General features: G+C 38.7%; 1 protein-coding gene across 1 annotated transcript in view; it reads left to right on the plus strand.

Moving 5' to 3' along the window:
* The first annotated feature begins 11,765 nt into the window (after positions 1–11,765).
* Positions 11,766–16,351, plus strand: part of LOC121526995 — a 135,173-nt gene continuing 130,587 nt past the window's right edge. The window contains exons 1-3 of the mRNA XM_041813623.1: positions 11,766–12,015; positions 12,368–12,463; positions 14,520–14,701. Of these exons, the coding sequence (XP_041669557.1) occupies positions 12,402–12,463; positions 14,520–14,701 (244 nt within the window). The 5' untranslated portion in view covers positions 11,766–12,015; positions 12,368–12,401. The remainder of the gene's footprint in view (positions 12,016–12,367; positions 12,464–14,519; positions 14,702–16,351) is intronic.

Raw genomic sequence — 16,351 nt, forward strand, 5'->3', positions numbered from 1 at the left:
TTTATCAGGGTAGACAGACATGTTGGAGTTCTTCCAAATCAAATGTCTCATGCTCTGAGACTACCTGTGCCACCTTTTTTTAATTTGCAAATCTCAACCTTAAGATAATAATACATTGTAATAAAGAAAGGCCTTTAATGAGATCAGCACAGCCATCTGACAACTCTGAGAATCTGAAGCACACAGCTGCCATTACAGATTAATCAAAGTTCTTGCCAGTGGAAATAAAAATAGCTGCAGCCATTGTTAGCTGAATTATAGACATGATTAGCTTTATAAACCCTATGATGACACTAAGTCTTGCATGTAAATAGACGTGGTAAAAGGAGATTTATAGTGAGTGTGGAGGCGTTGCACATAGATCAGACTGCACTGTAAAGCTAAAACATCCACTTTAAGTAAAGAACATTTGTGAGTAGAGAGAGCCTTTAAGAAGAACATGTTCACTGTTTACACCGCGGTCCCTCCTGTCTGCTCTGTTTTTGTTTTTTTTTTTACAGTCTCCATGTGAGCTAAATGAGATGAAAAATGCAATGGTTAAAAGTGGCAAATGTTTCAAACTTCTCAAACCAAAATTCAAAAACACAGACCGTCCCCCAAACACGACCAAATAGCAACACAGCATGGCGTTGTTGAAATGATTATTGATGAGCTGGACGCGGTGCGGGCCGACAGACAGGCGACAGGGTTCCTGTAGAGTTTAATGAAAAGCATTGCTCAGCTGTGCTCTGCAGACTTTGTGGCAGATTGAGAGCTCAGATTTTCAGCCTTTTGAAACTGTAGGAGAGACGAATACATTTGGGATATATTATCATCGCTGTGGCATGTGGGCAGCAAATGGAGTGACTCATTCAATTTGCTCCTAATTGATTTCACTCACAGAAGGTTTTGATGGATTGAATCGTAATGACACTGTTTGTTTCTGTCAACACAGTAGCCGTGCAGTAGGAAGAAACAACAGACATACATCATGGGTGCACAGAGGTCACAGAAAAAGTGACTCAGATTTAGATTTCTTTCATGAAAAAAATTTTTTCTTTCAAACTGTTTTAAACTCTTGTGTCCACAGAGCATTAGATGTCTCCCTCATGGACTGAAACTCGTCTTTCTGCGGTAAAACCAGCTGACTGAAGGAACCTGAGTCCGTCTGGGTTCGGATCCACAGGAGAGATTCAGAGAAGTGCCAGTTTTCCGATCTTTACTCCTTGTGTTTCCTTATAGTTTGACATACTGTGAGCCTCAAATTTCAGGGCTAGTGTGGGCTTGTGGGTGCATACTCATATTAGGGATGTCCATGATCAGTAGATAAAACAATAAATCCTCTTCAGTGGTGGGGTGGTGGTCCCCATTTTTAAAAAGGGGGACCAGAGGGTGTGCTCTAGTTATCGGGGTATCACACTACTCAGCCTCCTGGGGGAAAGTCTACTCTAGGGTGCTAGAGAGGGATTCCAGCTGATTGTTGAGCCTCAGATTCCGTCCTGGTTGTGGGACAGTGGACCAGCTCTTTACCCTTGCAGGGATTCACAATGAAGCATCGGATTTTGCCTATCCAGTCTACATGAGTAGTGTGGACATGGAGAAAGCTAACAACCGTGTCCCACGGGGGTCATGTGGAGGATACTGCAGGAATATAGGGTCCCAGGGTTGCTCCGACATGCCATAAGGTCCCTGTATAACCGAAGTGAGAGCTGTGTTGGCATCCTAGGCACAAAGTCGGAAACATTCCCAGTGTGCATTGGTCTCTGCCAGGGCTGTCCCTTATCTCCCATTCTGGTTGTGATCTTCGTGGATAGGATTTCTAGGTTCAGCTAGGGAGAGAAGGGTTTTCCGGTCAGAATTTATCCCTACTTTTAGCAGATAACGTGGTTCTGTTGGCTTTTTCAGTGGGGGACCTTCGGCAGACATTAGGGCGGTTTGTAGCTAAGTGTGAAGGGGTTCATAAACTTACTTGGATGACAAATTTTTATCCAGCTCTTCTGGTGAGAGTTAGTTTTTTCGCTTTATCTTCGTAAAGTTGAAGGTCAGGAAAACAGCAGCATGCAGAAAGGCCCAGAACTCTGGACTTAGAGTGATGCACACTTGAGGCGTCTGAGTCATTATCCAATAACAGAAATGTCCAGGTGAAGTGTTGGGAAGTCCCACCATGACAGCAGTAACTCTCTGCGTCCATGGGCTCACAGTTTCTACACCTACACCACTAGGTAACTCAGGATCTCTCCTGCTAACCAGTCTCTGCTGACGTTTCTCCCCTCTCTTTATTCTTGCCGAGTCTCCATACATAGAAGTTGTTCCACTGTGTGCTCCAGCTTACACAAGTATCCCCACATAATCACGGTAAATAGTACATCATTGCCACTTAAATTGAAATTATTCAGTTTAGTTTTATTTTTTTGTTTTTTTCCAAAGCTTGCATTGTAAAAATTTCTGGTCAAAATTTCTGTCATTTGTAGGCCTACATGTCATATTTATAGTTGCAGAGTCAGTTGTCAGCTGTGATGTATTTCTCAGCTTGGGTGTCTTCTCTAAAAGCCTGGGCGACGTTACCATAAAATTCATTTTGTGGCCATTGGCTTCTGGCTGTACAAGCCAGCACGGTTATCAGATGTACATAACCTAGGGCAGTGGCTTTACTACAGTGTGTGTGTTCTTGTGGGTGAGTGTGTGTGGGTGCTGTGATGCCTGGTAATGCTAAGACTGTGATTTAGTGGGGAGAAGGGATTGCAGAATTGAGCCCTCTGGAGGCTTTTCTCTCTGAGCACACTGACCGCATATTTTACGCTCTCTCTCTCCCTCGGTTTACGTCTCAAACCCACTCTGCCCTCTCACTGCAGACCCATCATCCATCAAACTGGAGCAGTTTTAAACAGCTGTTAATTACAGCTAAAGCAGCGTGAGCGACTTTCATAGCCCTATGTATTGTTTGTGCAGATTATGTCCAAACAAACAATCGCTGCCTGATCTCACTGTCAACATTCATCTTCGCTAAAGTGACTCACTCGCTTACTTCCCAGCATCCTCAGGGTTACACAACACTGTGGCCCTTTTTGCTCCCTCGCCGTCCCCCTCTCTTTCTACACATAACCACAGTCTCAGCATGGAGCAGTTTACAGAGATTCTGATGGAAACATGGAGGACAAACACCACCTGACCCATGAGTGACCTTTTGAAAAACCCAAATCCAAATGTCAACTAAAGATTATCCCAACGGAGCCCTTAAACACAATTTCCCTCTCAAAGGGATTGACTCAACTCTTAAAGCTTAGGTGCATCCAAATATGAGAATAAATCACTGTGACAGCCTTTTTTTTTTCTTTTTTTGTAGCAGTTTGGTCCATTGGATGAAAGTAGCAAAACACAAATGAGGATTTCTTGAAACTTTTGGAAATGAATTTCACAAGTTTAATGTTACTTTCCATACAAAATATTTGAAGAACAGGACTTTAAAAAAAACTTTGAAAGTGATTGGATAAATGTTCTGTCACATCCATGATGGGCCAATCATAGTGACAGGACAAAATGAGATCATAGACATTAACAGCACCAGTAGTAACCTGAGCTCTACAGGCTACCATAGTGTATGAAGAGAGGAGCTTGACAGTGGATGAAATTCATGCCGAGGCCTGTCAGGAGATGGGCAAAAACACTGTCTTGTTTTAATAAACAATTGTGGAACAGTTCAGATAAACCAGCCACTGTACTACAGCTAATCTGTAGCTATCGCAAACTCTTGCCAAAGTAGGTTAGCAGAAAAGGAAGCTGTTCTTTGCTTATTATTCAGAAAGAAATGTAATCCAGTTCTTTATTGTAACCAGACACAGTTGTTAAATTGTCCATTTCTAAGCCACATCATCCTTGACAAATGGACATTTTACCCAGCAGACCTCTGGAGTAGAAAAGTAACAACAATACAATGTCATATCACGATAACGGTGACATAAAACGTTTTGGTATTGTTATAATTAGCTAAAAATCTAAAATAGTACCGATTCATCGTTTCAAATCATGTAATCAAGTTTGATTTAAAAAAAAAAAAAAACACTATAAATCTGATTAGCAGTGTGGGAACTAGCCTATACACTTTTAGTTTGCTAAACAAGGGGCAGCTGGAAGGATACCTGGAGAGGCGGGGCATTGGCCTGGTGCAGGCCTGGACGATGGCCATCAGGAGGCCAGAGCAGTACAGGACCAAAGTTGACACAATGAAGTGCCAAATGAGCATACGCTCCCATACCTGACCTGACCTGGGGTCTCATTTATAAAACAGTGCATAGAAACCAGACTAAAAGAGTACGTGTGCCAAAACCTTGGAAATGGCGCAAAATTATTTATAGACAGATTTATAAAACTTTGCCCACGCACATCTTCAAATCCTGGCCCACATGGAAATGTGCACATTTAGATCTGCCTCCTGCTCCGCCCTTTACATGCTTACAGTCAACGGTCAATGCAAAGCTCCTTATGAATGCAAATGCATTGAAATGAGCTGGTAGATCAAAGGTTTTCGATGACAACAGGAAGGAAGTCGAAGAAAATAAACTGACACGCAAACTGAGTTACTTGTGAATGAAAGGACAGTTACAGTGTTACGGAAATGGTTAGAACGACGTCACATTACAGAAAATCCACCTTTCACCATTATGCATAAGCATCGCTGCAGTTTTTTAAAATTTATGTGCCCACACTTATTTCTTCATAAAATGTCAGATCTCTTCTCCAGTAAAGAGAGTTTTAATTGGTCACTACGGGATTTAAATGAATTTACTGAATTGGTTGGCCTGCGTTGTTTGTTTGAAGACAAAATCATTGGTATGTTCTCATTTATAAGGCTATTCTTAATTTGCTTCCCTCTTACTTATGTGATTATATCAAGTTGAGAAATGTTGGAACTTAAAGTCTTCGCTCGGTCTCCCATTCTCAAGACCTATACTTGCTGTCTGTTCCTAAAGTACAACTTGAAATGGGAAAAAGGAGTTTTAGATATGCGGCTCCTGCTGCGTGGAACCTCTTGCAGGAGGAGTTGGGCCTGAGGGAGCAGGTCTCTGAATCTTTTTAAAAGTAGACTGAAGATGATTTATTTCTCTTCTGATGTTAAACTGGATATGGTGATCTGCTTTTGTCATTGTTTTGTATCTTTGTCTGTAAACGTGTTCTTTGACTTGCTGCTGTCTTGGCCAGGACACTCTTGTAAAGGAGATTTTTAATCTCAATGAGGCTCTCCTGATTAAATAACTTTAAATAAAATAAATAAATAATATTATTAAATACATACAGGTGATAAGGAGATGCTCAGTGATGAGAGGGCATAGAGGAATCCGTGTGAAGTGGACACCATGTCTCTGTTTTGTCTGTGCGTCTTGCAGCAAAGTGAAATTTATTCAAACAAAAATCACTCTGAGGTAACGGAAAATATATAAATACTAGAAAAGCACTCGAAGAGCGCAGACCTCCGCCATTAGCCCTATCTACCGATATTGAAGAATCCTTTAAAAAATTCCTGGATCCATCCCCATGTGCCCCCCACCACGGCATTCGCCGATTACCCCCTCCCCGGTGGGGGGGACACATGGGGAGGCAAAGCATTGGCTTCACTATGGGTGGACTGACATGGTGGAAGCATTGCCTGTTGGTGCCAACAGATGCACTGACAGTCTCACCTATGGTCTCACTGGAAAACTGGAAGTCATGGCAGAGGGTGAATATTATACAGTTTTTGTGGTAATTAAAATATGAACCGTATGATGCCCATGGAAATTTTAATACTGTTAATACCGGTAACCGTTTCATCTCTACCCTGGAGATATGACTTTATCTCTGTCTCAGATGTTTTTTGTTTTTGTTTGTAGCATTGTGTGACTTTGTAGTTTTTAGTGGTTTGTTTCCATCCAGAAAATTATTTGTGTGGCACACAATACCCCAGTACCTACTTTGATCACGCACATTTTCCCCCAAGGATTACAATGCATCTCGTATCACATAAGTCATCTGAAGTAATACTTGTGCATTTCCTAAACATTCTACAGCCATTGAGTGCCAAAGCTTGTAAAGATAGGGCCAGGGTCTTAAAACATCAGAGGTACCATTTTATACAGTCCCCTCTCATGTGAGATGCAAACTGACAGCAGCTATATTTCCTAGTGGATAACTGCTAGAGTTCAAAGTTTTATATTGATCATATTTTGTTTACAGACTGTTTTTCCTGTGTCGCAGGCTTTATGTCTCTGAAGTTCATCATCGGATTTTTTCTGGATTGAACCCTCGAGGTCCGATGAGATGACAGCCGAGCCATTCCTCGTCCCCAATAAAACCGTCCCTCTGTATGTGGTATTAAACACTTCAGGGTCACCATGTCAATGTTTGCTGTAGCATTGTGAAAGGAGATGAAATCAAGCAGTAGCACTGCTGTTTCTGTATGACTGAACATGATGTACACGAACATGTATGTTCAAAGTGAACATCACTGACCTCACAGGGCCTCCTGACCTGCTCTTGTCCGTTAAGAAGCTGTCGTGGATTATATACAGGCTCTACAAATCCTGACAACCCCATTCCTGCTTTACAACCACATTAGAACAACGGGCTCTCTTCTTGCTTAATGTTTTTGGGTTGACAGCTCTAAAAAGTACAACTCCCATTCCACAAGTTTACGTAATAGTTTTTGCTTGGATACAGATCTACATATCCGGACACAAAGAGAATGCTGTTAGCTGTGGTTTTAGGCTGCCTCCTTGGTCAATCAGCCATCCTATTAATAATAAATGTCCATTAGAATCAAACATGTCACAGCTCTGCACACACATCTTAATCAATGAAAACCACACTGATGCACCTGGCAGATGGCTGTTAGTAAGTCCTACAGAGCTCTGCAGTCATTATTTTGAAATGTGTATTAGGCTGCACACACACACGTGCTGTAAACACACTCACAGTGGACATGAGCATGCACTCACTCACACATCCATGTTTGCGTGCGAAGGTCTGCCCCTGCAGCGTTAGCACGGCTTTAAACCCGGGCTAATCTGTACGGCAGCTTGGATAGGGTTTCTGGTGGATTTGCATTGATACCAAAGCTCCCCGTGGCTTAAATGGCAACCACTGACAGTGTTAACGGGACCCCAGGACCTCTGCAGATCCTCAGCTCCACCTGTCACAACAAACAAAACATCACCCCTGATGGAGGCTTTTATACTTGGACTTAATCTTATCGGTGGACTTAATTTAAGAAGGTGGAGCCACATCACAGCACCACATGTTGGCCATGTCACACCACTCTGTCTTTTTAAGAATTAGAAGATATAAGCAGTATGTGACAACTTAATTTATAATCAACCAGGCTTTGCATTTGCCTAATCTATAATCAGATAAACTGCAATGGTGGATTTGCCACAACCTCATTTAGAATTACATAAGTTAAATGAGAAGACCGACATTATGGACCATATGATTTAAAGCAAAATATTCTGTTATTTAAACTATTGATAGTGTCAAAAAAACATCAATGAAATGAATCAATAAAATCTTGCAGCAAATTCCTGCAAACTGCCTAAATTGTACCAAAGCATGGGCTTATTTTCAATCCCAAAATGCTGCCAATGTTTTTTTGCAGTTAAGCCAGTGTTAAGTACTTTGGCACTATTTTCTTTTCTTCTCTTTTTTTTTTCTTTTTAAACATGAAAATAAGAAATGACCTAATATTGGGTGCTTAAGACTTCTACTTTTCTCACCTTGGTATCAAAACAGGTTAGTATTGTCTGATTTATTTAGTTTTTACTCAAATCATATCAAAATTTAAAAATCACTTTCCTTAGTCTGTAGTTTGCTGCTGTAACATTGCAAAATGTACTTTTTATGAGCAGAGATGGTATAAAAGCGCCAAATAATTGCCATTTTTTGATATTCAGTCTTATAAATTGTCAAAGGAAATCTGTTCACTATTAAAAAAAAAGTACTTGAAGGGTTAAATTTCTTTAAATTTATAATAATTTAATTTCTATGAGTAGAGGGGGTGTTGGTTGAAAAAGTGAACAAAAAAAGTTTAAAAAAATATAAATCTATTGGAATTTTATTGCCTAATGTATGACATGTGCCATTTTGGTCATATGGGGCTTATGCGTCACATTTATTTTACATTTGACACTGTGCCAAACATAGTAATGCATAAAAATACATTTAGCCAAAAATTATTGACATACACCAGGCTCTGATGACAAGGAAGAAAAAAAATCTACTTTGCTTGTATTAAATTAAAAACTAGAAAAGCACTCAGAGAGCGCAGACCTCTGCCAATAGTACAGAATCCTTTAAAAAAAATCCTGGTTCCAGACGGTGATCCAGATCACTCCCAAAATCTAACCAGTTCTTCCTTATGCCATTTCTGACATTTCTTGAAAATTTCATCAAAATCTGTCCACAACTTTTTGAGTTATGTTGCTAACAAACAGACCGACCAACAAACGAACAAACCCACCCGATCACAAGACCTCCTTGGCGGAGGTAATAACTCGTCTTTCCCACCTAAAACACAGAAGAGTATAGTGACAGAACCTGGCATTTAAAGGGTTAAATTTCTTTAAAATTGTGATTATTCAATTTTTATGAGTAGAGAGGGAGTTGGTTTAAAATATTAACCAAAAAAGTTTTTTAAATATTTAATGAATGTCTATTAATTTTATAGCCTAATTAATGAAAGGAGCTATTTTGGCTTTAAGAGCTTATGTGTCACATTTATTTTACATTTTACACTGTGCCAAACATAATAATGCATAAAAATCAATGTTGCCAAAAATTATTGACTTGTACCAGGCTCTGATGACCAGGAAGAGAAAAATCTACTTTGCATGTAACATTGTAAAAATAATTGGTTGATTTAAAAGATCAACCAAGAAAAGTTTTTAAAGTATTTTATAAATGTTTAATAATTGTATTGCCTAATGTAAAATTCAGTAAAAAAGTTAACATACACAGAGCAATAAATACATATGACTATGACTTATATAGACTGAAGATCCTGTAAACGGCTGACCCCCTAACAGGTGTTTTCTTCCATCTATAGTTTTCTTTGCCATCACGTGTAACAACACCTGGGGGATCCTCCGCTACTATGTCATTTCTATTTAAAGAAGAATTGAATCCCAGCCATAAGCCTGCCTGCATGATTAAGTACACATAAATACACAATAAGTATGTGTGTACACGAATGGGAAACACTTGGCTGTTTGTTGTGTATGAATTTGTACACTAGAGAGCAGCACAGTAAACTGCCACACACACATGAACTGTACAGGTAGTCTCAGACTAGTTTAGTTGGAGCAAAGACAAGACAGCATGTAAAAGACGTAAACTTTATTAGGTTGGACATTCACAAACCAAACATGAACACTTAAGAAATAAAGATGTGAAATAATTCACATATCAAACATGAAGGTAAGTTTGTTAGCTGTCATTTCAAACATGAAGTGTAGAGTCACACTAGCATGGTGAAATGACACTGCTGATGCTAATTGTTCCTTGTTTGCTTATTTTTACAGGTATTTGTGGCTGCAGAGGTTGTCTGCATCCATGCAAACATCAGTCAGCTGCTCAAGCTTACATTTATACTGGTTTGGTACATATAGCATTGAAATACAACATTATAAGGTAGTTTGAGGAAACCTAAATGAACTGCAATGTTAAATGCAAATGAAATAAGTCAGAAACCAGAAATGTTATGTTGGTAGGAACCAACACAGCATATTTTACACAAGTGGTGTTACACTATTGGGGGTGCATATCAACACCAGCTACACCACACCACAATAAAAATGCTGTTCAGGCTTTTCTTGATTAAAAAAAGAGATCCTAAATATAAAGTCGTAATGCAATGCTATCAGAACACAGAGAGAAACCGACAAACCCATTTATTAGGGATGCATGGCAGTGGCAATTATGGATTATTTTCCCAAATAGCTCAGGCCTAATCTAATACTGATATTTGAATGTAGTATAGACCTCAAACATAAGTCCCTAAAACACACAATTTAAAGTTTGAGGATGAACAAATTCCCAGAGTTAAGTCCTTGAAACAGACTTTAAAGTGATGAATAAAGAAAGACTTCAGCTGAGTGTATTTGCAAATAATCAAAGCTGGTGTTCCATACATTACAGTAACCAAACCAGTCATCTAGAGCAGTGGTTCCCAACCATTTTTTTTCTTGGAGCAACCCCAAAAACACACAATTTTATTTTTTAACATGTAAGAAAAAAAACAACTATTTAATTGTTTCATTAATAATACCATAAGAAAATGGCTCTACATGTTTTTCTTATTTACAGACCATTTTACTTATTTAGTATTTTATCAGGATTTTACTCAATATGTGCAAATCTAATGTTGACAGCTCCTGAGACCTCTGTCGTCCCCCCTAGGGGGTTCTGTACCCCAGGTTTGGAACCATTATTCCTTAATCTTAATCCCAAATCTTATATCTTTTTTCTTAACAATATAAATGTAAAATAGCCCCTTTAACACGTATTTAAGTAAAGCTATTGTATTGTTGCAATATTAAAATAAAGGTATTCAAATTCCGACAGCACACCTAATCTTGCCTCAAAACATTTGAGAACCACTGATCCCAATTGACTCAGCACTTCCGTTTTTAGCATTCAAAATAAAGCTTCTCAGGCGAAGTCTTTGCGTTTGAGCCTTATTTCAAAGTTTCGTTAAAATAATTTCTAATAACAAAAGATTACATGTAGTAATGCAATGACAAAATGCATCAGAGCTCGCCCAATGACTTTTACACGATGCTTCAGAAAAGAGGATATCTGCAGCACAGATGACACTCACATCAGCGTTATATTTTACTCCACATACTGAAGCGATTAATCCCATTACATTTCTGATATGAAATCCATGAAATATTATTGATTTTTCCGAAACTGAATGTCGTTTCCGACGTATGTACCGAGTGTAACGCTGCGTCTTAAGCCTTTCCCCGCCGAACCAGCTTGGTTTCCATGACTACATCCATCGAATTAATCGAGAAGAAGGTCGTTCCCATCCAGCCCCGCGGTATATTTTACATTATTTCGAAGTTTTTCGGTGAATCGATGCTGCAGAGAGCCCCTCGTGTCCAGGAGCTCTGCCGTCCGTCGTTTAGCCTCGGTGTATGAACACGGAGATTTGAGCCTCAGCTGCCCTTCGCGTGTGATCCCTCCCCTCGCGCTGCTCACAGAACGTTTCTGTGCTGCGCGCGACTGCAAGCTCAGGTCGGGCTGGGCTAGTGCTGCTTTCACGTACCCCTTGTAAAAATTAAAAATAGTCCCTTGTTTATTAAAAACACGATAATCAAAATAGTTTAATAGGGATAGTATGCGAGTATTTTTGTGTGGTATGTGGCAGTGTTTAAACTGAGTTTTGTTAATTCAACTAAAAGTTGTAGCTAGAACAAAGGAGGATATTTTGTTTCTAAGTCGATTTACTTTGTTGTTCGGCTTATCATTGTATGTAAAATCAAAAAGAATGACAACATGAATGAGGCGCATTGTTCATTAGGCGTGTTTTATGAGAAATCAAACGTCCTAAACGCGGGTTTGTAGCGCAACCATAATAAAAAGGAATGGTAGTTGTTCAATTTACCAGAAAACCATGAAAGCATCACAGGCTAAGCCTCCAGTGTGTGCGTGTGTGTGTGTGTGTCAGCCCTCGCGCTCCGCTGTTTGTGAGGCACAGAGTTGCGTGCGAAGAGCTCGACATGTCATTCAGAGGAATCCGCCACCTGAAACGCGAGGAAGTGAAGGCGACTCAATTGGGTATAAAGCATCAGCCAACATCTGCCCCGAGCAGTGCAGAGCTGATGAAAACATCAGCTCGGAGCTCGTTCAGGACCTCTGCGCTTTATTTTAGCTCTTTTGGATTTATCATTTGGCTTTACGGGGCCGGTGCACCCTGGGAGAGGCATCTCTTTTTGTGCAACTTCAAATAAGTGATTCCACAAACAGCTCTATACTGGAATTAACTCACATCCACCGAGATTTCAGGTCAGTACTATGAATTATATCACGGTTTGGCTGCTAAATTAATGACATTATTTTTGTTACTATTGTTATTGTTAGGAACTAGGCATGTCCTGAATATTGATTAGAGAAGTTGCCTCATGTAGGAAGTTTTTCTTTAATTTTGACCTACACTAAAATATCAGTGCTTCTCATATATATTTTGTTAGTGCTCTAACAGTACCTTAATTAGTGTTATTTTACTTCTATGTTTGGTTTCACTTTAGTTTAACTATTTAATGTCATAACATGCAACGGCCAGCCTGGGCATGTTTTATCCTCGCTGTGCAACATGTGTAAAGTTTTCAGTCACTAAAGGGCTCTGTCACCCCTGCAGGAGCGCACCTGTTACCTCCACGGAGCGCAGGACGATGATCCCTCCGGGAGACTGCATGTATGCAGGCAGGAAGAGGAGGAAGCCCATCCAAAAACAGTTAAGAAGCTGCTCTTTTGAAAAATGAGTGCATGTTGATTTGACAAATATCACTCTCACAGTTTTGGTTTTGAAGTGTTTTTAAATCATAATTAAATCAGAGGAAGTTTCGGGTAACAGCTGCATGAAGGTATGAAAATGCCCTAACTTAAACATACACAAATATATGATTTGTTTTAACATCACAGATATTGCAAAAAAAAACATCCTGTTTTTGATTGCATAATTTCTAACTATTTATAATGTTTACAGTCCTCTGTTTTTAAGCTGTTATTTATTTGATCGATAAACTTAGTTTATATATGGCACTCTCTTAATCCCAGATTCTTGGCAGTGAAGTTACAGTTGTTGTTTCAACTCTGCATGTGTATGTGTTTACAGTCAGACACTGCTTTACGCTGCTTGAGGTGTCTTTAAGTTTTTGAGGGCACCCTTTTTTTAGGGACAGCTTTGTCAGCTGATGTTATGAATAATGAAAAAAGGGTTATATAAGTTTTCAAAGAGGGACGTGGGAATTTAAGGAGGTCTGTGGCATTTATGAAGTGTTCACTTTTCCCTTTGCGGTTGATTTGAGTTGAAATTGTACCATCTGAACCTTTACGTGCATTAAAATTATAGTGTGCAGTTTTTGCCGTAAGACATTTGGTGCTTGAATATTTAAATCCATCGCTCCTCCTTTTTTAGGATCAGTATTCGGATGTTTAGCAAAACGTAGTTCTGTTTTAACTTAACCTACAATAGAAAATCTGGCACTCTTTGATAGATATTCAAACCAGATTTGAGCTCATAAGAACAAGACAAATTCTGATCTGTCAGCTTTGGAAATGGGAGCTCATCATTACACATACGGATCATGTCAGGTTCAGTTGGCGAGCCAGAGAACAACTTACTGAAATACACAAATATCTCCAAATGTTACAGACTACTGAAAGTCTTAGTATCACTTAAAAGATGAAAATTAAATATGTCAAATAACTCTAATATTATAAGTTTGTCAGGAGAGCTTGAGGATCTTTGCTAATACTAATTTGTTTTATATAGTTTCAAAATGTGGAGAGTTTGCTCACATGTTATTAAGTAAAATTTGTTGAATCTAATGTATTTTTCCTAATTCAAAGGAAGAAATTAAATAGACTTATTCTTGTTGGACATGCAAATCAGTGAGGTGCATCGTTGACTGTTTTAATGATAAAAATGGCGGTTTATTTGGTCATATGTCTCTGTGTGGGTTGCCAAACTCAGCACGAGTCACATAAAACATGATCACTTGGTAATAAATATTAACTACTGGCAACAGGCGTCTGTTTAGAAAGTTTTACTAAAAATACATTCATACCAGGACCAACTTTTATAACATTTATTGAAAATTGTTTTGTCACAACTGTAGCCAAATAAAAATCGAAGAACTGTAAAGGACTTGTGTGAAAGATATTTTTATTATTCTCCTCTGGAAAAAAAAATTCTTATTTGGTGGGAAGATAAAACACAATTTTTTTTTCTCCTTTGGTAGGTCATCTTTTAGTGCCACTAAAATGCACTTGCTGTGTTTTACAGCTATAAGAATATTGCCACTCATTCTGCACCCTGTCATTGACATTTGTGTATGAATGTAGCTCAAAGGGCCAAACATTACAGGAGCTAGTGAGATTTTAGTTTGTCCTGTCATTATATTAAAATTTTAAGCCTTATCTGTTCAACGTTTTGCCAAATAGCCTCAATTTTTTGTAAGATATATTGACGACAAAATATTTGCAAACTATCTATAAAATTGGGGTCTAAGAGCTGACTTTATAAACTTCACCAAAAGGTTTTTTGTCTTCTTGTTTTGCTGTCTTTTGACCTATCATTGAAAAACGTCCCAAAAGGTTGCAAAATTAAATTATAAAATTGTTCTGTGTGTGCAGCTGTCACAAACCGCCTGCTGATGTGCTAAAATATGTATGAAGTAAGAGCAAAAATCTGTGATTAAGTTGTGATCTTTACAGTTTTTTAAAATTCTTATTGTATCGACTCCGTCCACACAAACCCTCACGTCTCTTTCCTGTGTCATTATCAGGAAGCCGTCCTCTGCCAATGAGAAAACCAACCCGTCCAAGCGGCACAGGGACAGGCTGAACGCTGAGCTGGACCGGCTGGCCAGCCTGCTGCCGTTCCCCCCGGATGTCATCTCCAAGCTGGACAAGCTGTCTGTGCTCCGTCTCGCCGTCTCCTACCTCCGCGTCAAGAGTTTCTTCCAAGGTAAGAAAAGAAAAAAAAAACATACAAATATAGAGACCCAGCCTGAGGTGAAAACGGTGGAGAGATGTTTTTTGTGGAGGCAGGTGGAAGGGCTGAGTGGGCTGCATTTATGAGTGCATGCATGTTGGTTTGACTTTTATTCTTATGTATGGGGGATGCTATCTGCAGATGTAAATCTGTAAATCACTGGCTACATCATGAATATGAACTTTAAATTATTCTGTTTTTGTTGACCCTGTCAGAGAGGTCATACTTCAGCTGCTGGTTTATCATTCATACTAGTGATAAAAGGTGCTGTAGTGCATTTGATTTCAAAGATATTTCTATATTTTGCTAATTTTATGTATTTTTAACAGGTTAACAAAATAGTGTCTATCTCAAATAAATTAAATATTTACTTTATGTTGCACATATTAAACTGACCCGCTAACAGCCTGCAACAAATTTAAGCTAGTGATTTTATGTCTTTCGGGGAACTATTAGGAGTGCATATCTGCAGTAAGATTAACCTTTGTAAAATCATGGTCTTTGCCATTGTATTCCTGTAAAACCATATGAGATTGAGTTGAATTGCTTCACAAATTTGCAAAAACATCTCCTTATCAATCAAATTAGTATTGGTAGTTGTGCATATTTGTGAGCAAAGGTACCTTGGAATACTTGAAATCATGGTTTCTATCATTACTGCTATTTTGCAAAAATTCTAAAGCTTTCTCTTTGTTATATTTCATAAAAGTTGCTTGCAAACTATGTAAACCCTTGCACATTATTAGACAAAAATGAGCAGAATGCTTCAACTTATGATAGGGTAATTAGGGAGAAAGCCTCACAGTGGGATTTTTCATTTTCAGATAAGATGTTACATGAATTTGCAAAGATATCACTTATCTGTTTTATCAGTATTTGTGGTAGAGCGTATTTGTAGGCAAAGCAGCCTGAGATGCAGGGAAATCATGGTTTCTACTACTGCTGCTACTGTTTTGCATGTTTTTTTTCATGCATTCACTTTTTTTAATTCATACATTTTGCTTGCAAACTTCATGCACCCTTGTGCGGGATTCAGGCTGATGGATAAAGACACTGAGTGGTTTTAATAGAAAGAGCCTTATTTTTGTTGCTTTAGACTTTTATCATAAGTTTATCAGACTGTACACCTCAAATTAAAAAGAAAAAAGTTCTGTTGATACCAGTTAAGTTTGGGTGATCTATTTGTGTCTGAATTGTCAGATATTCTCTGAAAATGCAAAGTGCAAACACAACAGCATGTGTGCATTATCTGTGTTGTCTGATTACATTGTTTGGTCACGCACCATTTCCTTATATTGGAGAGTTTATTTAGAGTTGTCTCATTCTCATCTGTTCCAGCCTGTGTTTTTTGGTGCACTTTTAGTGGGGCACAAATATTTATTGTTTACCAGTTGCTTAGAAGCAGGGGTAGAAAGAGTACACAAATATTGGGCTTGAGGAAAATTACAGTTACTTTCATCAAACGTTACTAAAGTAGAAGCAAAGTAATGTGTCAGTAAGTGAGCCTAAGTTTAAGTTATTCTTTTGAAGTATTAAAATACCAAGCACTTTTATTCCAGAGAGGGTTACAAGTAACATATGATCTTTTCTTTGTGTTGAGTGCACAAAAATAAGCAACACATT

This window comes from Cheilinus undulatus, linkage group 19, assembly GCF_018320785.1.
Source record: "Cheilinus undulatus linkage group 19, ASM1832078v1, whole genome shotgun sequence".
Lineage (NCBI taxonomy): Eukaryota > Metazoa > Chordata > Actinopteri > Labriformes > Labridae > Cheilinus > Cheilinus undulatus.